Source organism: Vanellus vanellus, assembly GCF_965231255.1.
Source record: "Vanellus vanellus genome assembly, chromosome: 2".
NCBI lineage: Eukaryota > Metazoa > Chordata > Aves > Charadriiformes > Charadriidae > Vanellus > Vanellus vanellus.
The window spans coordinates 27,173,192-27,200,060 of record NC_138906.1 but is presented as its reverse complement, the minus strand read 5'-3'; the positions used below and the strand labels follow the sequence as shown (position 1 = coordinate 27,200,060).

Below are 26,869 nucleotides of genomic sequence, written 5' to 3'. Positions count from 1 at the left end.
GAGCAAAGGGCAATACCTCTAAATGCTACTGAAGAAATCCCAATCTTAAAGGAATAAATGGTGTTTGAAAGGTATGGAAAAAATCAGACTACCTGAAAAAGTTCTGGCAGTCGAACAGTCTACAGCAGCTCTGACATACCGACACTGTTACCGAGAACTTGATGTGCACTGATGGAGAAGAAAAAGCAGACTGACTCCAGATGTTTACCTAAGACAGGATAGCTCCATCATCTCTGTTTAGAAACTGTAATTGATAGTTTCTGTAATATTATGAGCAAAGAGTACAAGAAAATAAATACTGGTAAAAGAAAGTATAACCCCTTATTGTATTCAAAGGCTGTCTGAAAATAGCTCAACTAACTGCAACTAATTGCTTAACATAGAAGAAGTTTTTATTATAACACACGTACTGAAAGTAACAAGTCAGGTTTTTTTTCCCTCCGCTTTAAACTTACACATCCCTAATAGTTCTTGAAAATAGATGCTGAAAATGACAGGTAAAGCCAATTATAAAATCACATTGCATTCAAGGGTGACTGCTTTTTGAATATGATATAAATGTGCTAAGGTTTAAAATGGTACTTTTCCATACTCCTACTACATTTTAAGTTGAAAACCAGGTATTTTCTTGCTGAGGGGCACAAAGCTTACGAAGTGGGTAATCCTGACTCAGCCCTTAGGAAACTAAACCAAATGCGAACCAAGTAACCTACTACCATGATCACCACTCAACGCACTGTAAGAGAGCGGATCATTAAAAACCAAACAACAAAGCCTCTTGAAAAAACATGCTATTAATTTTCTATTTATTTACAATCCTCTGCAGGCAAGTGATACCTTTACAGCACTATGAAGTGCCATGCAAGGGATCCCTGAGCTTCCCAACACTTACAATGGACGTACTACACACCAGCCCCAGAACAGAGTTATCAGCATTGCCTTGCAGTGGGCATGGGGTTTCTGATTTCAAGAGTGTGGATCCTTTATGCTCTTTGTTACAAAACAAACACGTCCCAAACCTCAGTTGGGTACTGACTTCAGTAACAGACTTCAATAACACGTGCACAGAAATTTATGGGATCTTTGCATTTCGTTTATTTCTTAGTGTTCAAAGTTAAATGGCAGACTTTTTGCATCAAAAATTACCAAAAGTTAGCAAGTTCATTTACTGTCTTGTCTAACCTAACGCAACAAGGCCTCTATCAGTAATCACTGTGTGCTGACAGACAACTCAGAAAATGAGTCATTAACAATTTTTTTTAAAAAAAATAAATCTCAAATGAGCCTCCACAGAAAAGGACACCCCCTGCCACACCCTTGGGAACCTGGAGCACTATCTTACAGAAACAAGGCAGCCAATCTGGTCCGGTCGCACACATTTTTACTGCAGCATTTTTCTTATCTGAAGAAAGATTTTTCAGGAGGAGCTGCTGCCATTCCCAGGTGCTTAGATGTGACTCCGCAGAAACCTGTACTCCTCTGGGACTAGGAATCAGCCCAAGTTTTGGGTGCCCAGGAAGAAGAGTCTGAAGTGACTAAAATGAGATGGCTCAGTGACTGCCCAAAGAGACAAAGCAATTGCCAAAACTCAAAATATTTCTTGAAAGAAATAAGCTAGAAAACTTCAGTAAATCATTCCAGTCTACTTAGGTAATACAGTCAAACAAAAAAAAAAGTTGTATGAAGAGCTCTAAATGAATAATGTGATGAAGCAAAACAGCTTCTAGCTTATTTTCAAAGTGTTTGTCACGTCAGAACTTTCTTTTGTACACACAGAGTTCTCTTCCCTTGACAAGCAAGTCACACAACACCTTAAACATCGTCATTATGCATGTTGTACAAATCTTTTCAAAGAGAAGAAAAAAAAACCTCCACAAATTGTCTTTTCTTTTATTTCCTTCAGGCTTTTTTTTTTTTTTTTTCTTTGAAGGAGCAGGAGACCAAGCAAGGAATGTAAAGGTTGCATAAATCATCTTCAGCCAAACAAAACCTCAACAAGAATCATAGCTCCCATTTCAGTGAGGAGCTTAGCTATGCCTTTTAGGTGCAGCATCTTGTGCTAGGCCTACCATGTCAACTAAGAAATTCCACAGCTTTGACTTCCCAGAGCCCGCCATTGGTATGCCAAACCAGGACATAACAGGGTACACATCCACATTAAGTAATGCAGGACTGTGCAGTGACATTTTAAGTAAAACTGAATTGTTTGTTTCCAGAACTGGGACTAGCATAACTGAACTGTACCGTTTCACAGCATCAAAGGGTCCAAGCCAAAATGGGTTTGAAAGTCAGGCACAACGAAAAAAATTGTTCCTCCCATTATTCCTTATCTTATTTGTACAGCTGAAAAATCTACATTTTCCATCTCTGCACCATCAATCTCTAACCTATTGTCTCTGCCAAAAGATATATACTTCAGGGGGAAAGAGCACAAAAGCTGAAGTAAACACAGAATCTAAAATACATTAACCAATACTTCTTTATACCAGTGACTCATTCCATCTACTCTTCTATACATTGCATTGCAATGCTCATATACTTTACTGCAGTGATTTATTTTCCACCACTGTAAAGCATAGTAACTCCAACAAACTTCATTCTAAATCTCACTTTTACTTGAGTAAGCCAGTTTGCAATGAAATATTTATGAGTATTCCATAGTTATTTGCCCCAAAAATCTCACTTTTGGAAGCAGCAGTATAACTCAAGACAGATATTTGCATAAACAGGACATTCACAAACAACATCTAGGTAATGGCAGTAACATGACTAAGTTACATTTTGGAACATTAAGGAAGCTGCTTATAGGCAGATAAAGCAAGGAAACAGAAGTAGAAATTTCCCTTCTGAGTCACCAATTATCATAGACCACATCGATCCGATTGATGTCTTGTACCTACTTGGGGGCTTACTGGTCTCAGTAGACTAATACAAACATCATTACCGTTGCAAAAACACATTCCTGTTAGAAATGATGAACACAAGGACCAAATGTGTGTAGGTATCTCTACATATCCCACTCAGGGCAACTGTCAGTGAGGAGACACAGGCAGCTCAGAAACAGGCACTTGTTTTGATGTGTTTGGCCTAATCAAAACCATACCTTAGCATTATAAGCAAGGCTGAATCAACAACACTTCTTCCTCCCCTTTTCACTGTTCTCTTTCTGTGTTTTCCTTTTAATACATCCTACCGGTATGAATGAAACACAGCTTGCACAGTGCTATTTCAGGAGGATCCAAATCATTAGCTCTGAAGCTGCTGCATAGCAGAAATCTGTACTGAAGCTACTTCACACTAGCTGTGGAAAGGCCTTAATACGAAGTTCAGATACACATACAAAGTTCAGTACAACGTAGCCAAACAAATTTTTGAAAGTCATATTGTTCTCTTACCTCTCAGAAATGAAACTGCACCCTGATCTACTTTAAAACAAATACTCAAAGTGTTTATATTTTCTGTACTTTTGAGTTAGCCTACAAGTATTTCCTTAAGGCAGACAAGTAGCTTAGACACAGAAAACTGGTTACTCAATCACTGTAAGCTCCCAGCACACTTCTACATAACTTACTGTAAGAAAGCAAATAAAGACAGTTTTGTTAATTGGTAGCTCCCTTTTATTTATACTTTAACTCAACCTATTTCATTTATATATCAAAAGAAATTTCAGACCATACTTAAACCAGTATCAATACTAGCAGTGCAGAGATTACCAAAACCCATCGCACGACAAAACCTCATTATTGGTATGTTTATAACAGTCTTAAATAGGCAGCATATTTAAATCAGTAGCACCTAAAGAACATGCTTGCTCAATCTTGTAAGGAGTTAAGTCCTCTCATCATTGTCATCATAGAGCTCCTTCATCCTTGTTATTTTGATTAGATCATACAAAACATCCAAATTAAAAAAAAAACACCCAAATGACAAACACATTTTTATGTCATAAATACACTTTTACTTCCACCTGAAGTGGTGATATTCGGTGGTTATTGTTTGGGGTTGTGTTTTTTTTTTTTTTACTACAATGTTTTATTATTATTATTATTATTATTATTATTATTATTATTATTATATCAGTGTAGAAGCAGCATATGGATAGCAAATAATATGGGTCACAGCTGAGGTGTCACATTATTGCCCTGTAGTGAAGTTAGCACAAATGAATACATGTTCATATCTCAGCTATTTCCTGTTCACCTTCTAAAACATTAATCTACACTGCAGGTGGACTTGCTGCAGTTTACAAAGTAAAGTTGGCTTTGCTATGAAGTATTAGATCACGAAACAGAGGAGAAGTGATTCAGCTACAGTTGAGTAGTGCTTAGAGGGGACAAGGATGCTCCAGCAGAAGCAGGGGGTACGTGATGCATGAGGAGGGATGCAGGGAGGAGGAGAGAAGCGCTTTAAATTGCTGCAGCCTTTTTGCTCAGTGGCCGTGAGTCAGAAACCCAACTCTCTGTCTCTCAGTGGTCCAACTGAAAACCAGGATAGTACTTGTCTCTCAAGTATGGTGAGCATGCTGTACCCTTTTAATATATACTGTACTTACACTTCTTGCATTATAATAATAGGGAAGCATAAACTTCAAACAGAGCAGCTCCATAAGGTCCTATTGGGAATGCCTCCAATTGACCTCCATACTCTTCATACAGAATACGATACAAAGATGCAAGAAAGAACATCAGAGCAGCTTGGCTTTACTTTGGCAGAAGTGGAACCCTCTCTTACACTTTGCTTTTTTCCTTCACAAAAGCAGCTCAAAATTCAGCGGAATAATAAAAGTAGTATCATAAAAGGTATCTGAAGTAAATTAGGTAGCACTAATTCAATACCAAACAGGAACTACAGAAAGTCTACAAAAAGCTGGAGGAGATGACCTCTAAACCCTCCAACTAAATTCAAATAAAACCCTCCATTCCTCTTTCTCCTGAAAATAAATATAGAATTAATAGGCTTTCGTCCACTTGCTATCTCCAAAATGTAATGGACAGAGTCCAAGAGGAAAGCTAGGAACAATCCAGTCTAAATGACAATAGAGTCTCAACATAGATCGTAGAGCTCAACCTTCACAGGCACTGAGAGATCAAAGGAACGATTCTGATCTACATGCAATTCTGGCAGAGCCTTAGTCACAGATTTGGAACTATCAGATTCAGACCATCTTTATGAAAATAAAATACTGAAAGATGCTGCCACCAGAAACTGAAATGCAACAGAAGTCCTTAATAAAGTTACCATGAATAGAAGACAATATATAAATATAAAAACAAAATTCCCAACAGGCCATGAGACTGAACCCCACAACACAAACATGAATATTTTCAGAAACCCATTTACAATAATCTAAGATAAGAGAGAAGAATTTTGAGAGCAGTCCAGAACAGTCCATAAAATCTTGAGAAATACCCATTTTATGGCACAGTAGAGACTAATCTTGACTTTCATAAACTCTTAAAAATAGCAAACAATAAAAATACCCAGAAGACTTATTCTTCCTCATGAATCAAAAAGTGAAAAAATTCCATTTATAGCATAAGACCAGCATAAGTTCATAAGATATTAATAAACCTCATGGAATGCCTTTAAGTTCATTGTAGTTTACTAAGATTTCTTCCTCCTTTCAAATCTTACCTGGAACATAGCTATTAATTTTAATTTATACTAACATTATCTGTATCAGCATTGTTAAATGACTGCAGAAGAAAAAGAAGTCCTGTTATTTTTCCAATTTGCCCCTAGAAATTATTTTTTTAAATTATTTTGATTGATTAAAAAAAAAAAAAAATCAAGACTGTAAAGCACTGCCATGAACTGTGACTACAGAATATGTTTAAAAAATTAATTCCATAACTTGCCATTTTCCCATAATCTTTAACTGACTCATTTGCAAGATCTTCCTAGAATTAATTTGCCTTTCTGAATACACTGTCTTTGAGAGGAATATCAATATGACTAGCCTTTTTCTGTTTTATAGAGGCCTGGGGTTATTAGTTATCTTATGCTCCCTCTACTGACTCTATAAGAAATGGCCCCAAAACCCTTTAAGAAGCTTCTCTGAAAGAACAGTTTAGGATTCGATATAATACTTCAAGGAATTAAAATGGTATAAAAGTACAATTCTGTGGAGTGCCAAATCCTTGTGAGAGTCAGAGAAGAGCATGTGTCTTCTACTTCTTTCTAAGGCAGAAGCCTTTAGAAAATAAATCCTTCCTGCAGCATCCATGGTATTAATTACTATACAAGCCATTTGTGCTACTCATGTTTCCACGAGCTTTATATTTAGGTGGAAAAAAAAAGAACTACAAATTTCCAGTTTTGCACAGTTCTTAGCAATATTTATAAACTCTGCTGCTCGGTTGAATCCACGAAAATCTACCTGAAGTATCCTGTTTGTCTTTATAATATGATGTGAAGGACAGTAACCTACTACCCCTGTGACACAAGCACCATATTTACTTTCCACGCTTTGAAAATAACTCATGAAGTGGCCAATGGAATATAATCTATAAAATACGTCAAGGAAAGTTCCCCACAATTCAGAAATGACTTAACAAAGGACTTAGTATACTACTTCTATTTATCTTTTTAGGTGAATGGTCTTCAGTAAGGCTTACTGGTTTGCTTTTTTACTGATGAAAAATGAGTCATCTATTGTGTTGTTTCAGTGTGTTTTTTATAAAATGTCTCATTTAATAAGGATAATACTGGAATGTTTCTCTCTATTACCGTATGAACCGTAATACATTATAAGATTTAAATACATAATTTTGTTGTTACATCTAGCAAAAGCTATTAAACTAGTTTTGTTGTATATTAGAAACAAGTGATTTATACAATAATGATATCTGTATCATGATACGGCAGGAAACTAAGTCTTTGTCATTATAGACACTGAATAGGATGTGATAAAAATCAGAAAGCCATGATGAAAAACAATTCCTAAATTTCCTACACAGACCTCATTTCCACTAAGCATTAAGAAAGTCCAGGTACTTACCAGATCGATCAGACTCTCCTGGATTCTGTTCAGTGTGGTGCGTAATCTGCTGCTACTGAGGCCTAGTCCTGTTGATTCAAACTAGAAGAAATACGTTCTATTTAAATTGGGAAAGGAAAACCCATTGGTTTAAACTTTACAGTGATACAGCAAAACTTCAGTTTGTAAACACTAGCTACTATTTACTTACATTAAAGTTTTAGCACATAACCACAACCATACAAAATAAGAAGAAAATCAACAGAGGTCACGGCACTCAACACTGCACTGGTGTGAAGAACGACCCAAGTACCTTTCATGAAGATGACAGCCTATCATCCATACCAATAAGCAAACAGTACCCTTTATTGTTATAACACTGTATTTGGGTGCAGGTCCCTAGATTTTCTCGTTTGGGCAATGAGCTAAGAATGGTGCACCACAATGCCCCCACTGAGACTCATATGCACACCACACACAAGCCAAAAGGTCTTGAATTCTCACTCAAGCTATAAAATTTCTTGTAATTCCTTACAAAATATCTGACTTGCAAATGTAAAATTATACCCATTGATCTTTATAAAACAGTCCTTATTACTTAATACTTATTAAGATCTAGCTGAGAAATGTGCCATCTTCATGTTCATGGCTTAGAGGTATTATGGGGCAGACATTCAGCTGGGATAAATCAATATAGCTACACTGATTTCCTGGTAAATGCAATGAATTATACCAGCTGAGGGTCTGATTCAACACGTGTAATTAATGTAGCTACTTATATTCTACTTCCAATTAAAAAAACCCCAAAGAATAAACTAAGACAACAAAGGAAGTGGAAATGGACAGCTAAGAAAAACACATTTACGTCAAGAACCTGGAAATATTTTAACACAGTTCTGGTATGTGATTCACACCAAAGGGCAATTTACTGAACAATATTTAGGCCACTGTTGTACACTGTATTATTAGACTTCTTTTCAGTGCACTACATCAGGGAAGGAAACGTTCAAGTTTATGTCATCCCATCTGCTCCTTTTAAATACAAAAAGGTATAAATTAGATCCCCATTTACTGCATCTAACATTTCTGACTTCAGATGTCCACCTACCCCAATCCTCCTATATATTCAATGAAAAGTTACATCTGAGCTGTATTCCCACTTGAAGTCCACTCTGCTGAAATCTAGAAACTGAACTAGGAGACATAAATCACTAATCTAGTGTCCACATGTGATAAAAATTGCTCACACCTTTGTTTTTCCACAGGTGAAATAAGCTTTTTTAGAAAAATAATTTTTATTTTTCTTCATATTTTTACTGTACAAATATTAGTTCTGAACTGCCTTTGATTTTGCAGGTATATGGGTGAAAAAGAAAATTACTTTTTTCCCTTTAAGAAACACAGCCTTAATTCTCTTTTCCCTCCTTAATATCATATAGTAGTTTTTTAAGACATGGCCATAAGGACTGCAAATTCAAGACTGACTATTCTCCCTATTAAGGTAAGAACAAACAGAAAAAATACCATGCTTAAAGCAAAAAAAAATACATACACTAAAAAAAAAAAAAAATATTTGCAAGTTTCAGCCACTAAATTTCATTAAGAGATTTGCACCTGCACCATCAAAACTACACGTCACACAATCTGCCACTAATTCTTTCTCCTTCTGCCTTTTAATTTATTAACTTTCAATAGCTATCAGTAACTTTTACTTACTTATTCTATAGCGCTATATTTAGTTCTAAAAAATGGCAATTTCTCATTTGAAACGTATCTGAATGAAAAGGAATGTAAAAATAAACTTAAATTTCCATAAAACATAATATGTTAAGAGCTCCAGATTTACCAGGCAACCAGTTACAGCCTTAAGCCATAATTGTGCAATCATATATATGAGGAGGAAAAAAAAACACAACAAAAAAACAAGCAAAAACCCCCCAAAAGATTGTTGCTTAGCATTCTTCAACAAGGACCTCATAACTTCACATAGAACATAGCAGTCAGCAGGAGGACTGCTTTACTTCATGGAAGTTTTTGCTATTTCTATATGCAAAATAGCAGATATTTAAATTCCACAAATTGATGACCTAGTAAGGCTAGTAAGCAGAGCATTAGAAAATTTACAGAATAATTTTACTCATCACCAATTCTACATCACCTCTTACAGTTTTAAAAAAAAAAAAAAAAAGTGTTTTCCATAAGAATAGCCATAGGCTTACAAATTATTATGTCCTGTCAAAAACATTAAAACTCATCTCAAATTTATTCTGCTGTGGTATGTTCATAAACGTCTTACACTTTAGTGAGCAGATATTAAATACAGGCAATTCTTTTTAATTTCATATTAGGTTGCTCCATAATTTGAGATCAGGAGGAAAGGCAGCCTTAACTTGCATCCCCCAAATTAAAAAGGTTTTGAAAGAGCAATTCTGGTTACAATGGTGTGCAACTTCTGGCAGTGAAGAAAGGCGAATACTGACTACATAGGGTAATCATTCTAAAGGGGTCTGGAAAGAGCAATGACTTAGCATTGCGACTGGACATAGAACTCAACATATGTATTTTAAATCCTTGGTCTGCACTGAACTGGCAATGAACTCTGTACAATTAATCACTCTCCTTATGTGTGTACTAACACATACAACATAAGCACAATATTCACAAAGAATTTCAGCCACTTAAGGAAGTTGTATATACCAGCATAATTTAAAGAATTCCATTTTATGCCATTTTGTAAATAAAAATAAAACAGGAACACTCTCAGTGGTCTAAATCACATACCATCACCCATCTCTACTTTCTAAAGGTTTACAAACACTATAGGGAATGAAGACATTCAAGCAGCATTACAAAAGGGTTTATTACATTCATAGACCCTTTGCAAGCATTATGTTTCCCATGGAAAATCACCTGTCAAAACAAAAATTGGGCACACTACAATAACATCACATTTTACCACCCATCTGCTATAATGTTTACCTGCCTAGCACTGTGTTCTCTGTTAGAAGTAGAGAGTGCTGAACTCAGTATGAGCTTCAAAAACACAAAAGAGGAGGTGCAAAAAAATAAAAATAAATGCAATACAAAGTGAATACCAAAGCAGCTGATTAAGCCAATGGAAAACAATTATCTTAACAAAACCCAAAACAACAACAACAAAACAACCAACCAAACAAAAAAACCCCAATGCCCATCTTCTAAATACAAACAAATTGCAAATACATTTGTCCTGCCAAAGGGAACAGCTCAAAACCATTTAGAACCATATGTGGAGTTTGAAAATCCATTACAATTTGCCAACAGATGATGATGAATTTGGAACCCCACGACATTATTACTTGTGGAGTAATTTAGGGGCCAAGAGAGGAGAAAATTGCTTTTACATGCAGCTTTTCATAAATGCTTTAAGATAATTCTGTTGAAAGTTGATCTATGTTATGTACAGACATTGCCAACAAGCATTTATTTCAACTACAAGATCACTCAAAAAACCCCGTTTTCATTAATTCAACTAGTTTGACAGAAGAATACTAGATCTGAAACCCCTTCAAACCTCTTAAACCTTAACTTTTACAGTCCCCTTCTCTTCCTTTTGCTATTCTTATCTAAGTTAGAGAAATACATATAGGAAAATTCAAACAACTCCTACTCTCTAGGCTCCAAACTACCACCCTCCTTCTACAGACTGCTCCTTTGCTCTCCACTTTCTGCCACTACTTTTAGGTATTTTGTGTTGTCTTTCCTTTCTTTCAAAATACTGCTGGAAAAGGAGTACAGAATCTGTTCAAAACATAATAGGATTCATGTCCCAGTGATAATGATGCTGCTGCCAGTGCTTATTCCCCTCATTGCTGATCTAATCAGCCTTTTCTTACCTCTCCATTCAAATCTATTCTGTTGCCACTAATTTTTCTGGGGATTACATATTAGGTAGTATTTTAAGTGAAGAGATCTCCTCTGTATTCTCATTCTGTGTGAGCAGTGATACCTGGAAATGAATAATGTTTCTACCTACCGTGTCATTTCGGCCAAAAAACGTATAGACTGCATACAGATAGTAATCGAAGAGCTGGGACATGAAGTGGATCACATCAAATGCAATTGGTTTCAGAATATTCATCATCTGCATGTATTTCCCTTAAAAATTAAATACAGAAGATCAGTTTCCTCAGCATAAGTGCTACAAAGACAGCACTGAGTTTGACAAACTCAAAATCAGCTTTATGAATTTTATTATTTAGCCTTGAATATTGATTAAGAACAACTTAGTAATATTTTAGAGATTGGTATGTTTAAAAAAAAAAGAAAAAAAAAAAAAAGCTAAATATGATGACTAAGAAACCACAAATGCCTCAAGACTTCTCCAAATGTAGATGTTCATCCGTATCGAAATGCCTTGAACCTTTCTTGGCCTCCTGGTACCAAATTCAAAATATACAGCTTTGTGGATCCTCTACAAGTTTCAGCTTCATTTACCCAAAAAAATAATAATCTCCTAAAGTAGTCTCCAGCAAATGATATATATAGCCACTGAAGATTTTATGCATTAGTGTGTGTTTGTATATGCACATATGGCTATTTTTCAAACAATAGAAAAGCACAGTATAAAAGTTATATGCCCAAGATTGGATTTCATCCAATAACTCGAGGAATAAAGTGTTTCACATCAGCAATATAGCATTTCCTGCTCTCCTTTCTTTTTATCCTCAGGTAAGAAACTCAAATAGTTTAAAGATGTATGTTTGAAATGTTTCTAGAGGGACAGACCAACAGAAAAGGAGGATGCTGGGACCCTGACACATGCAAGTAGAAGAATAACTCCTTCTCTTTCCTCCCTGTTATCTGTTGTTGCACATTTGACTTGGAAAAATAAAAAATAAAATAAAATTAAAAAAATTTTTAAAATATCAGGACCTTCACCTATACATTAGCTGAGTGAAACTGATCATAGGATTTGGACTCAGAAATAAATTTTTCCCTACAGGTCTACTTCACAGGGTCTATAGTTTTTAGTTCTTTTGTTTTTCAGCATAGGGTGTGGCTCTTTTCACAGAGTCCTACAAGAAGCATACTTAATGAAAACCCCAATATTGAAGATACCTTACATTTCTGGCTGGCTAGCTCAAAAATGACAAACTGCTTGCCCTATTAGCATCTAAAAACATAAAGAATAAACAATAAGCTTTGGGTTGTTATAGTAATAGACAGCAATTTTTGAACCAAAATATAAATGCAGTCCACCCAGAATGTAGGATATAGCAGATCATTTAACAAATGGTGATATTCCAGACATGTTTTGATGGGACAGGTTGGAAAAAAATTACATGAGGATACTAAAATATTTTCTTTTTCCTGCCATCAGCAACACTGTTTTTCAAGTTAATGCCATGCCCAGTAAAGTAATTTACTAATCGATACAGAAAATGTTATTTTATGCAGAGAAACTGAGTAACCAAAAAAAAAAAAATAGCTGTTAGTATTAGAGGAAGTTATAATATATTTTTTAAATAATTTCTTGTGTAGGTCAGTAAACATTAATATTAATTTGACAAATACATGATACAGCTACATACATAGAAAGATGATATAGCAGTATGGTAAGAATCAAGCAATAACCTGACATTGCTACTTTCAAGGTTTCTATGTAGCTTGGACTGTCTGCTTGAATACTACGCATCTGTGTCCCAGTTTGCTAACACATGCAAACATATATTTGATTATTTTGGGAGATTTGACACAGGTTGCAATACTTAATATTTGGCAGTTTAGCCCAATTGTTAATTATATGCTTATTTATCAATGTTTTGATTCACAGCATTATGAACAAACTGCAAAGCAGACTTAAAGAACTCTGTCTTCCAAAAGGGAAAACCAAATGCGGATAGTTCTAGCACAACACACTGTGGAAATTTTTGGACATTTGGGAAAGGATGGTACCCTAATCAAAGCAGCTGTCACCTCCACATGTGCTACCTGAATATTCTGTATTGCCACAGGCTGATATTTTCCACTTACTTTGTGATAAACACATTTTTAAACTCGCCTACAACGCATACGCTATATGAGGGTGATGTGTCACATTCTGGACAGTTAGATTTCCAAATATCTCTGCGGTTGGCATGAATATTCAAGGTAATCTCTCAGGCAGTGTCTTATGCTTTTCCAAAGGTCTACACACTGCACACTGCCCAAGTATTGTCCCTATAAAAATCTTCCGATGCCAAGAACATTTCTCTATTACTACATCACTCAGCATCTTGACACAACAAGTGTTCCAAGAACATTTCCTCCTAGCTGCTCCCTCTAACAGGACGCCAACTTTTAACGTCTATATATTGTTACCTAGTTGCACTAAAGTTCCTATTTTGGTTGAAAAGGGGTGTATGAGAACATTTCCAAACAGCACTAAGAGGCCAACCCATGCCGTGCTAGAAACTCCCAGAAATACTTGAAAACACTGCTTAGAGTTTCAACAACTCAAAGCAGCTTGGCTTTGTAGAGGCTCGCCGTCAATAGCTAAAACTGCTTAACATTTGCCAGGTTTCTTTTGAAGTATTATTTCTAACACTTCTTTTGTTCTTAAAGACAGTAAGTAGAGAGTACTCTCTATCAGACTAATCTATATAAAACTGATCACTACAACCAAAAAGGTAAATACACAACCTCCTGAATAATACATGTTTGAGTTTTAGTATATCTACGGTCATCAGTAAAATAATTTCCTAGGGAGTCTCACAATTCCAAATAACCAGCTTCTTATGACATACGTTAGGAGCTAAAATGCCACTCCGAAGGAAAAGGTGAAAAGCTCATTGTAACTATATCATTTTTAAAGACACTATCATTTTTTTAAGTCCCATGAGGTTCTGTGCTATGTGACCAATCACTTATTTCAGCTACAAGATTTCTGCTGTGAGATTTGTCATCACCATTATTATTTTTTTAGAAGTGAATGGGTTTTAAACCTAAAAAAATCTAAGTTTCTTCCCCAAAACCATTCACAACAAAAGCAAAAGTGAGGCAAAGAAAAGGCATTAAAAAACCCCAGCCTAAGAAATAGTCTAAGGAGTATTTCTTAAGTCAGAACGATATTAAGTAAAATAAGAAATCACCCAAGCAATACATACAATGACACAGTCATTAATTATTTTTGTTGATGTACAGAACCTAAGTCAAAATATTCCATACAGATTTAACACAGGTTCATTCTTGCTTTATATTTTAAGTCAATATGCAACAGCTTGATAGGAAAAAAATAGTCTTATAAATGAATCTAATGGTTACTTTATACCAGAAACAGAGAAATAACGACCTGCTTAGAAACGTCAGGGAAAAACAGATAAATTGATCCATTCACTTGAAATTCAAATTAAACAAAGTTATAGCAGTTCTCATTACAGTTATACATAGCAACTCATTTATTGTTTATATATATTAAGCTACACCTTGTTTTAGTCATTTAGCCTCCATACAAAGCATACAGCACACAAAAATAGTTCAAAATGGGTTATGAGCACTGTTATACCCATTCAGTGAGTACTACTAGTTTCTATAAAGTGAGGCAACAATTTCTATTACTTGATTGGGCATTGTGGATTTAAATCCACATCTTCATCTTACTCTGGACTTCCCTTTTTAAAAAAGTTTCCTTAATGATTTGTTTTTAATTAAAGTCAGGGTGCTAGTCATGCTGATGCAACATACAGGAGGCAGCAATATCAGTGACAAAATGCAGCAGGAACAAAAACTGCTTAAGTACTCACATTACGGCTACCAAAACAAATGTCTCTTAAAATAGAGCCTTATTTTCAAGGAATAAAACTCTAAGAGTACAGGCTTTCCATAGATAGGACATATCTATAGTGTCCCCTGTATTGCTGTTGTGGTTTGGGCTGGACTGGCCCCAACTTGTTTTCTGAGGCGCCACATTGCTGGTCTTGCATATACAATTCACTTTCTGCAACTTTATCTAAAAACTAGACCCTTAGCCCACACTGGTCGCCTAAATCTCCTGTGCAGAGGGCAAATAGCTCCAGAAGAAAAGTGCTAAAATATCTATGCAATGACACGCAAGCAACAACATCCAGGACAGTCAAACTCTATCACCTTCTGGAGTTACCTACAGTTCTCCATTGATAACGAAGGAATCCTAGACAACCACCTCAGTTATACTCCTTGAAATTAGTGTTAAATACCATTGCAGTTTCCTCGCCAAAAGTCTGAGACAGGGCAAGACAAACTGGAGTCTTCCATGGCATTAACAGACTACTGCTCTAAAACAGACATGTCCCAGGGCATTCCTGTCTGCAGGGGGATAATCCAGGAGACTGGATCAAACCTGGATCTCCTACAGCCTGGTGTCACACCCAGCCAAATCTGCCCAGCAACAACACGTTTATCTTCACGTTTTATAGGGATGATTCAAAAGACAAGAGGGGAGACAAAAAAAGAAAAACTAATAAATCGAATAGTCTGGCTAAATGGTGATATCTTATTCGCTTCTTGTTTCTGTAGCCATTAACCCTTTGTTAAAGAAACATGTCTGATGCTCCTGCGGATGTTGTCTAGAAGAAGTGAATGAAGTATTTGTATGCTAAGGCCAAAAGTCAAGACAAAAGATGAAGGCATTTTCAACTTATGTGGCACAGGTGTAATATGCAGTTTACATCTAATGGAAAAACGGTGCAAAAAACCCTGTTTCATTTATGATATCAAATGGCATGTATTCCTCAAAAAAGATAAAAATTAAGGTGAAAATAAGGCGGGCTCATCGCATATTAGAAACACAAGAAACTGCAAAGAAACTAGAAGGGAAGAATGACTGGGACAAGGACAAAGGGGAAAAACAGACCTATTCGCTCAGGAAGTTACATTAAGAGCTAGACGTACCAAAAGTCTTTCCAAAACAAAATTTTCCAAAGATGGTGACAATCAGGAGTTTTCCAATTACAGAAGAAAACAAAAACAAACCAAACCAGGGGGACGTGCCAGAACAGAAATTGTAGACAAACAAGAAAGCCCAAAAGCAAGAATGAATAGTTTGCCTTTGTTTTCATTGGGGACAATGATACTGACAGTGAGAAAAATGAGGAGAAGGGGAACAGGCTGTCTAATAGAGCTGAACTGGCCACTTTCAGGAACACTAAGAATGAGCTGGAAAAGACCTTAAAAGAGTCAAGCTACAGGAGCGAAGGAATCAGGACATAATAAAAAAATGGTTGTGAAATCACCAGTTTGGTAATCAGCAAAATAATCTGTATGTGCAATAAACAGGCAAGGCACAGGTTGTACCGCTATGATTGAAAAAACAGCAAATAAAGACATAATCAAGAGGAGGGAAAATAGTCATCCAAGCAACTATTGATCTACTGCTTTAATTTGTAGGACTCTCAGATCAAGTTCTGAAGAAAGTATGGAAGTGACAGAACCAGAAAGATAAAGGCAATTAAGATTTAGTCAAAGTATTATTTTAATGATACTGCACAGTAAACAAGTGAAGCTAGAGTTTTTTAAATGAGTAAGTGTTCAATAAAAGAAAAGACAGAATGGAGTGTGTTGGGAGGGGAAGTATCTGGAAAAGCTACTACTGGAGTTCCCAACAACTGGCCTCTTCTTTAATATTTTCATTAATGGCTCTGGCACAAAAATAAGAGTGTGATAATGGAAAAAAATAAGGAGGCACCACCAAAACAGAAAAGGACTGACATAATGTACAGAACAAACTGGAGAACCTTATTGACTGCTGTAATAAAAATTGGATGAAATTCAGTAGTACAAAATGTAAAGCCATGCATTTGAGGACCAATTAATTAAAAACACGCATCTTTCTACTATAAACTAGCAGCTCATCCCTTGAAAAAAAAAATGGGAAAGTGAAGGACCTGCTGGCTGTACAAAGCTTATTACAGATAGACTGAATGGCCAGTACAAGGAAGCTGTGAGAAATCCAAAGAGGTGCAAAAGGGAGGCAACTTGTGACCAGAATGCTGCGATACAACAGTGACACAATGCAGTGATATCTCATCCAAAGTACATCATTTTGATAAGTCTACAAGAGCTGAAAAAGAACTTGTAAGTAGAGGACTTCAGTTTCTGGTGGATAATTAGAGAAGATACAAAAAAGCTTGGCACATTCAGTTTAGCAAATCAAAGACTGAGAAGAAATAGGATTGCTTTCTGTAAAAACAGCCAGGCAGTATGCATCAAAGAACAAGATGATCTGTTAAAACTGAAAGTTTATTTTGGCACAAGATCAAGTAGGCACAAAATAGGTGGATAATTTTATTTATGTTATTTTTTTTTTTAATGATGAAGTTGATAAGGCTTCTGAAATAGAATCCTATCAGAGCGGTGGGAACAAAACAGAAATATTCTTAAGCTGGAGCTCAAAACAAGCATATTTACAGGCAGTACTAAATGACATGTCTTCCTGTAGCAGGAGCTGCAGGAGATCCCTTTCCAATTCCATGTTCCAAATAACACTATTATCAGTCATTACAGAAACAATATAAAACACCCTCAATAACAGAAGTATTGAAAATTCATTGCAATTCCAGAAGGGGGGGGAAAAAGCATACATAAGCATATAAAAGCTTTGCAAATAAGGTTGAAGTTTGGGGTTATGGCCAGAATCCACAAATACAAAGACTTGTTATGTAAAACTAGAAAACTAGAACTACAGCTCCACCTACTCTTACACTGTGTTAGGGCAGGGGGGGCAGGGGCAGAGGCTGGGGGAAAATCAAGCGGTTTGCATGAAAGTTCGATTTGCGATTTCTGGATTCAATTCTAACTTTTCTTAGAGCAAAAGCTTATTCTAGAAGGTAGCAAACAAATCTCTCTAACCTAACTCACAGATCAATACCAGAAAAGTTATGACAGAATAGTCTCAATTCTTATTTCATGTCTATATTGTAGATGCTCCAAGAGAAAAAAAAAAAAAAAAAAATGGCAAAACCAGTTTAGAAAATTAATTTCTGATTTATATGCTGCCCTCTAAGACAGCAAAAGGTACTAACCAGGTGTTGGAGTAATCTCTTTTAAAAATAGCTTACTCTGAAGTACCACCATTATTTCCAAGCACATAAACATTGAAGGTGAATTTCATTAATATAACATATACAGAATTCCTCTCTTCTGCCTAACATGATAAATTTAGGTAGTTACTTCCCATTATCTATAGATAAAAAGAAAGTCAGTAGCAGAAAACTGCTATTGTACAATTATCTAGATAATAAAATGGAAGTCATGATCACAAAAAAATAAATCAATCCCATTACACCTAGAACTGGAGTGGAGTGTTTTCATAGGAAGCTTTTTGGCTAGAAAGGACCTCCAGAGGTCATCTAGTGCAACCTCCTGCTCAGAGCAGGTCTAAGGAGATGAGGTTGCTCAGAGGCTTGCCTAGTCAAGTCTTGATCACTGCCAAGGACAGAGATTCCCTAAACTCCTCTGGGATTGCTAAAATGCATTCCAATTACTGAAATTACCAGTATGAGAGGGCACTTTTCTTCTAGTTGTCTACCATGTACTAAAAACAGTTATTCTGGGTGTGAGAATTTGAGTAATGAAAAGAAAGAAACCTCCAGTCTTTAACTTCTTACTTTTGCCACTATACTACTGTAAAACGAAGCATTTCCTCCTCCAAGATGAATTAGAAAGAAAATAGATTAATGTTTTGTGTTGTTATCTCCACTGGTTTTACGCATTTAATATTTTAGACAAATAATCCACCATTATTGATTAAAATCAATATATGCATACAGATTAACTTTGAAAGTAAAAATAAATCACAAGATATAACCAAATTTGTCTATTTAATAAAAAAAAAAAATATTTTGGTTTAGTGCTGTATTTCTATTTTATTAACATTTTAAAAGAGCAGAAATAGAGCCCAACTATGTATATTTTTAAAAGCTTTAACATTCATTTAACATATCTGCTATCAATACGTTTGCATTAAAATAAAAAACATATAAAAAACTACAATTGTTCTACATACCAACAAGCCTTATTACATTCAGCGTAGTGTTTGTTAGAATAGGTGCATTCACTTTATTGAGGTTATAATCTGATCTTTTTCTGCTCCTCAGAGTTTCTCGAGAAACACTTTAAAGAAAACAAAACAAAATACACCAAATGTGACTGCCTATTATACTCAAGGACATACAAACAAAATTTAGCAGAAAAGAAATCCTTCCTCCCCGCTTCTTTCATGACACAACAGCACGTCTTCCAGCACAGTATTTTATTCATGCCAAAGAAAAACGGGTTAGGACACTAACATTTAAAGAGAGAAGCCTGGCCTAATTTACATAAATTTGAGCTAGAGAAAGGAGTTTCTCAGTTGTGGTCCAATGCTTGAGTTCTGCAGGCCTCTGTCTGACCTCAGCAGTCATTTTAACCACTCTGACTCAAATTCATAGTTTATGAAGTAAAGAAAAGTAAAATAACCCAAGTCACAACCAAACAGAGACAGACTAGCAAGTTGCAGCTGAAAATTACTATCTGGAAATGGAAAAAAGAAGATGAAACTAAGACAACATTCCATTTTTCATAAATCATAGTCTTGTGAAAAGCAGGGAGCTGGACTCGAGGATCCTTATGGATCCCTTCCAACTCGAGATATTCTATGATTTGAAAAGAGAAACCTTCCGCCAGCTGCCATACCTCAAAACGATATTCTTCCAAAAATTCAGAATGCTTCAATTTGACAGCACAGAGCAATGGACAGTGACTGTTTGTTCCAATTAAGTAATTTTTATCAGTATCTCCATCACTTCTCTGAAATGAAGTAGCTTATGTGATGTATCTTACGAAATCATGCTAACAATATTTTATCGTAAAGTTATTTTGTAAAAAAAAAACCAAACAAACAAACAAAAAAACCCCAAAAAACAAAACACAACACAACATTCCTTTGCTTTGACCCAAGTGACGGCTTTCTAGTTCTCCTGCAATCCTCTACATACAAATAATGTTAGCCTGCTTCGCAAAGTCTGAATGGACATCTAAGTAATATAGTGTCCTAGATAGAAATTTGTATTTCAGATCCTTTTAAAGGCCACACAGTTGGCTTTTGTTTATATGAATATATATAAATAAAATATTTTTATATACATATTCATGAAAATATAATGTATATTCATGTGTGTTTCTTTTTTTTAAAAAAAATTTAAAATTTCAGGTGACTGCCTTCAAGCTATGGAAGAATTTATTTTTTTTTTTTTAAATCTGTAATAGTTTACTTTTGTTCTGCAAAAGCAGGAAACCAAGCCTCAAGCCATTAGTCTGCAAACAACCGCTTTTGACACAGCAGAAACTATATGTATGCACAACAACAGTGGTAGAAGAACCTTCAGTTAACATCTAAAGTTGCTAATCAGTTTTCCCACTACCTGCTTCAGAGAGGCTTTATTCTCCTTCAAGTTCTTGCTTTCCCAAGTTTCTTTCTGAGATAATGATGAGGAGTTTAACATTCCTCCCCCTTCCAGAGATCTAAGTGCTGAGCCTTTCTAAATGTGCAGGTAGCATAAGGATTATTTGATTATTATTCCATTGTCGTAGAGTATAGATTAAACAGAAAATGAACTAATTAGAGTACTAGATGAAAAGCATGTAAATGAGGCCAAGGACTCACACAAGTCTACTTACCTTTTCACAGGGGCATCTCCTGTCTGCTCATCCACATAATCTCTTTTCAGCTCTTCAGGAACATCACTGTCGCTATCATACTCTTGATATGCACTTTTTTCTTGTTCATCCGATTCATACTGTTAAAAAAAATAATTTGATTGCCATTATTTTCCTTATAATATTGTCACTCATTTAACATGGCATTTTGGTCATTTCTTGGCTCGATTAGGATACAAATAATTTTGCTGGCTGAAATGCTGCTGACAATGTTCGTTAAAAAAGAAGCAGACAAATTATACAAAGCCATTTGTAAGTGCATTTCTAAACAAACTTCTATTTTCAGATGTTGATTAAGAGTAAATATTTGCACCATCCTATATCTCCCAGCTACTGATAATTTTTTTTCTTGTTGCTGTATCAAGTACTCACAGTTTTTATTATTTGCTTTTCCAAATTGAAAAAAACAGTAATAAAACCTCAAATTGTATCCATGCAGTGGCAATAAGCCAAAAAAAACCTGGCACCACACAGTCCTTAATTATTAATGCAAGAAGGACGAAACTATCGCTTCACAAAGCTACTTATTGTATACATTCATTTAAAAAAAAAAAAAAAAAAAAAAACGACAAATACAATACCAAAAAAACCCTTGCAGTTTTGTGTAAAATTGATTTTAGTACACTCCAAAAGACATTTCTACTAGAGTCTCTCAATCACTTGTTAGAGACCAATGCAATTTTGACTAAGCATAAACATTTCAAGAAAACAATAAGCAATCAAATGCTACTGCAAAACTATAAGTATTTCTCATGGCTACCATTACGACGTAATTTTTTTTCTCACTAATTTTTCTGCACTTATTTTCTCCAACTGTATGCTGTTCTATCTACATCAACAGCAGAAGAGTTACTTTGTACACATCTGTAGGTTCTATAAATATAAACTTCGTACTGTACATGGAACGAGCGAAAACTGAAGAGCAAGCAAGGAACAGGATTCTGCAATTCAAACTGATACACCTTTCATTAGAGAGTAAAATAAAAATGACAACAAAACCCAAAACCACAGCACACACTATTGTTCTCAGAAACACTCTAATTATATAACTCAATGATAAAACAGGACGGGGGGGAGGTTGGATTAAAAGTATTTTCTTTTTTCTTTCCCCCCCCCCTTGTTTTCTCAGAAAACTTCATTAGGTTTTTGGGGCACGCTTGGGTGTACTGGTTCTTGGTTCTGTTTTGAAACATAAAGCATCCTGTATCTAGTTAAAGGCACAAGATACTGATATTTGAAATATTTATCTAGTTACATATATATATATAACTATATTATAGATATAGATAGATATATTGTATTTATCTAATTATTAGTGAAACAATTCCTCTTTGATGGAAGAAAGCCTCATGCACCATCTGCTTCATTTGCCACAGATTCCACAAATTATTCCAGAATAACCTTATGAAGAATGTGAATGCATAGAAAAATTAACCATGTATACCTGCTCCGAGATGTGCCTTCTTATGCTGAGGAACAACATTTGGTGTTAATTGCATCTTTTGAAAAATAAGAAGCTTAAATAGACAACTACTGCCTCCAAGCACTCAGCTACATTTTTAATTTTTTGGAGCTGTTTCACTGTGTTCATTTGTTGAATTGCATTTCAAATATCACATGAGAATTATTTTCAGTTCAAGGATGGAAGATTTAAGCCTACCAAGTGATGTCTGCAACAAACGAGCAACACAGGCTACAGCATATATAATACATTATAGGATTTCCATGTATTATTATTGCTAGAGTATTACTTATGTGGAGAAATACTATTCCCAAACACAGATAATAAACGCTTTTTACAATTATGAAGCTACACATACATATTAAAAGTGTACAACTGGGATTTTTTTTTAAAACACCTGAAATTTGCAATCTTTTTTCACTCCAATTAAAAGCAGTGTTTAATGTCAATTTCTTTTTCAAAAATTGCTCTGTAGTATAGGTGCTTTAGACACTTCATAAATAATGAAATAATTTTTTTCACAAGGTGAATTTCTTAACACAGATGGGATTAAAGGAAAACAAATACTTGATGCTCTGTGATATAACCCTTTTTCCTGAACTCCTATACAGCTATCACAGCGTTAAGCATATACATCAGGCTCCAGAATTCGCTTGTGCTTGAAGAGAGAGCACAATACTTTTCCTTTGAAACTTTTCCTTAACGTGTACACTGCTCTGCAGCCATTTTTTCCAAGGAGGCAATAATGACACATACGACAAAGACAGGCTGGTTCCAGCATCCTTAAGAAATGGCAGGGTTTTAAAGGATACGACTGCTCTCCAGAGGGGAAAACCAAGAAAGATACACTAAGGTAACTGCACTAAGAAATTTTTTTTTTTTTTTTTTCATTCATGCATGGCAATTCCTGGCCCCAGCCCCAAGCTATGCAGGTTCTTGAAGCCTACGTCGCACTATGGAAGCGGTGTACTATAAAAGTGGGAAGCCCACAGTACAAACAAATTCAAGTCAAACAGCTCAGATAGATAGAAAAACGAATGTCGTATGAGACATAAACTAAAAGGAAATGTTCTGATCATTAGTATTCACAGGTAAAATTTCTGCCTCGTGAACATTTCAGATGAAGGAAAGCTACAATGAAAGCAGTTCAGTTTATTTAAAAAATGAGCTGACTTCAGGCTTGATTAAGGACAAAGAGAGTCATAGTTTAACTAACTTGGCTGGAACATTAGCATGGGGAATTACCACCACTTATTATGCATCAATATATGATAAATGACATGCTGATTGAATTACAACCCAGTGACAGTAAAATGATAAATTGACTACAAATTGTTAACTACAAGTCATACTGATATATGATATCTGACAGTTGACATATTAACTGTCTTAACATCAGAGCTTAAGAGAATTTTAAGATTTTTTTTTTTTTTACATGTCCTCAACCTGATGTTATTAATGAGCTGGAGAAGTTATTCAATGAGATAAAAATGCCTGAAGAGACCTTATAAATCCATTTTGAATATGCACAGTCTGCAGTAAAATTCTAAAGTGCTAAAAGGAATTCAGATATCTTGTAGCAATAATCAGTTCACAAATGTTTAGGCAATCAGCCCAAACAAACTCGTAGGACAGTAGTAAGATTCATGAAAGCTGATGAACTTTACAAAATTGTAAGTTAACTGTATCACAACAAAGATATTTTAGGGAACTACAAGAGAGAAACATAAAGCATCTCACTGAAGATCAAGATATAGAGCAGAGGTGACTGGATTCAGAGGCCCACTTTCAGTTGTCCAGAAACGCAACAATTAACCAGTTAAAAAGACTTTAAAATTCTCAAAAGAATCATAGAATCATCGAACAGTTTAGGTTGGAAGGGACCTTGAAGATCACTGAGTTCCAACCCCCCTTCCATGGGCAGGGACACCTCCCACTAGACCAGGTTGCTCTAAGGCCAGGCTGGATGGGGCTTTAACACCTCCAGGGATGGGGCCTCCACAACTTCTCTGGGCTATTTGTTTCAATGGTTTACCACCCACAGAGTGAAAGATTTCTTCTTAATATCTAATCTAAATCTACCCTCTTCTCGTTTAAAGCCATTCTCCCTTGTCCTATCACTACATGCCCTTGTAAAGAGTCCCTCCCCAGCTTTCCTGTAAGCCCCCTTTAGGTACTGGAAAGCTGCTATAAAGTATCCCTGGAGCCTTCTCTTCTCCAGGCTGAAAACCCTCAACTCTCTCAGCCTGTCTTCATAGGAGAAGTGCTCCAGCCCTCTGATCATCTTTGTGGCGCTCATCTGGACCTGATCCAACAGGTCTATGTTTTTCCTGTGCTGGAGGCCCCAGAGCTGGATGCAGTACTCCAGGTGGGGTCTCACGAGAGTGGAGTAGAGGGGCAGAATCACTTCCTTTGACCTGCTGGCCAAGCTCCTTCTGCTGCAGCCCAGGATACGGTTGGCCTTCTGGGCTGTGAGCACACACTGCTGGCTCATGTTGAGCTTCTCATCAATCAGCACACCCAGATCTTTCTCCTCAGGGCTGCTCCCAAGCCATTCTCTGCCCAGCCTGTATTTGTGCTTGGAATTGCCCTGAACCAAGTGTAGGACCTTGCACTTGATCTTGTTGAACTGCATGAGATTGGTGTGAGCCCACCTCTCCAGCTTGTCCAGGTCCCTCTGGATGGCATCTCTCCCCTCCAGCGTGTCTACCTTGCCACACAGCTTAGTAGCATCAGCAAACTTGTTGAGGGTGCACTCGATCCTACTGTCCATGTCACCAACAAAGATGTTGAACAGCACTGGTCCCAGTACCGACCCCTGAGGAACACCACTTGTAACTGCTCTCCACTTGGACATTGAGCCGTAGACCACAACTCTCCGAGTGCAAACGTCCAGCCAGTTCCTTATCCATCAAGTGGTCCATCTGTTGAATCCATGTCTCTCCAATTTAGAGACCAGGATATCGTGCGGGAAAAGAAATGCTGACAGTTCTTACCATCCCACAGATCATTTGACAAGTAAATCAACTGCTTATATCCTTGTCATGGCATTTCTGAAATATCTGGAAACATGCCTGCATTCTCTGGAAACAAAATTTTGCAACCTCCATCTGAAATAATTTCAATTTTAAGTGCTAAAATGTACCTCCACCTTCACTGGTCAGTCAAGAAACTGAAACATAAAACCTTTGTAGAAATTTTATCCCACATTACATAGTTACACCTATTTGGTTATCCATTACCTAAGCAAGTAATTTCTGTTTCTTTTTTAAAATAAGGGTTCTTTTTATGTGTCAGCACTTTGGAACAGCTTGTAATGGACAGAGGAGATGAAAAATGTGAAAAGGGAAGGTAGGATGGTCACCTGGAGAGTATACTCACTTGGGTCACAAGAAACCTTGGTTCTAGTACCAGCCACGTTAGATGTCCTGTACAACTACTGACAAGTTAATTAACCTATCCTGTGTCTCAGTTCTCTACGTAAATGTGCATAATACTTCCCTGGCTCTCAAAGATTTTGGAAAGGATTTTATCCTTTCAGTGACTGTGTTAACAGCCAAATACACTGACGAAAACTACATAAGTGCCTTAACATTGTTGATCACCCTCGTCCACACTAAAGGCAGTTAGTTCCTATTTTCCAGTGCGTTAAACTCAAGTTATCATATGCAATAAACCTGTTTATATACAGCATTGCTAGAAATATGTCAAACAAAGGAAATATTCACCACAACTGATTTCCACAAGGAGAGAAGAAAAATCAAAAGCATCATCCTCCATAATCAATTTTAAATTACGTTGAGCAAACTGAAGCTTAACTTTATATTTTAAAGTTTAGTTAAAAGTTAATTCTATACATGACTCCTAAATTCTCCAGATACCACTACATTTAAGTTAAAAAAAAACCCAAAACCTATTTTATAATATGAATGACTGTAAATCTAACCTATACTTCACAATAAAAATGCATAATAAATTATATCATTGGTATTTTACTTTTTTTCCCCCCACACAGAACATTCTGTCCCTCTGGTGTCAAAGGAAAGCCAAAATTCATTTTAGTTCTTCAGCAGGTACAAAACCAGTTTTTATCAATTTAAAATATATTAAGGTTTCACTAATAAAGAACACTAAATTGGCACACAGCTTTGAAAAAGAAGACAGTGCAGTCCTCTGCAGACTTGCGGACTTCAAAGTCCCTGACAATGTGCAAGCCTACCAAATGGGACACTGTTGAAAATTAAAGACAGGGAAACCACAACGCGGACTTTGCTACACGTGTGACACATCAGCCTACTGGTAATTCATGGGATCACAACCCCCTCTAGCCTCTTTCACCAAGACCACAGCCTGCCACTGCTGAACCACTGAGGCAGCTGCTCTCAGCCTCACCGGAGAAGGCATACGGCATCCCAACAGTGATTTACTGTAACCCCATTTCCGCCATGGTGCTTGCAGCAACAGCAGCCCTAAGTGCTAAGCATAAGGCAATCCTGCAATCCTTTACTAATGAGCTAACGCTTACTGTCTTAAGTAGCTTCAGCTCTGCCTCAGACTGAGCCTCACACACCTTCAAAAAAGAGACAGCAGTGATCAATCAGTATGAAAACAGTAACCCTTACACACAGAGTTTTTTCACATCTAGAGACAAACTCAGAATAAAAAGACATTTTTACCCAGGATGATTAGACGGTTGAATTCATTAACTCCCTGTGGAAATAAGGCAACAAAGATAA

At 36.2% G+C, this 26,869-nt stretch overlaps 1 protein-coding gene across 1 annotated transcript in view; it reads right to left on the bottom strand.

Moving 5' to 3' along the window:
• The window catches only part of VPS50 (VPS50 subunit of EARP/GARPII complex), a 96,609-nt gene that overhangs the window by 14,968 nt on the left and 54,772 nt on the right, over positions 1–26,869 (bottom strand). The window contains exons 19-22 of the mRNA XM_082480020.1: positions 20,633–20,751; positions 18,981–19,087; positions 10,995–11,116; positions 7,001–7,081 (exon numbers count right to left, since the gene is read on the bottom strand). Of these exons, the coding sequence (XP_082336146.1) occupies positions 7,001–7,081; positions 10,995–11,116; positions 18,981–19,087; positions 20,633–20,751 (429 nt within the window). The remainder of the gene's footprint in view (positions 1–7,000; positions 7,082–10,994; positions 11,117–18,980; positions 19,088–20,632; positions 20,752–26,869) is intronic.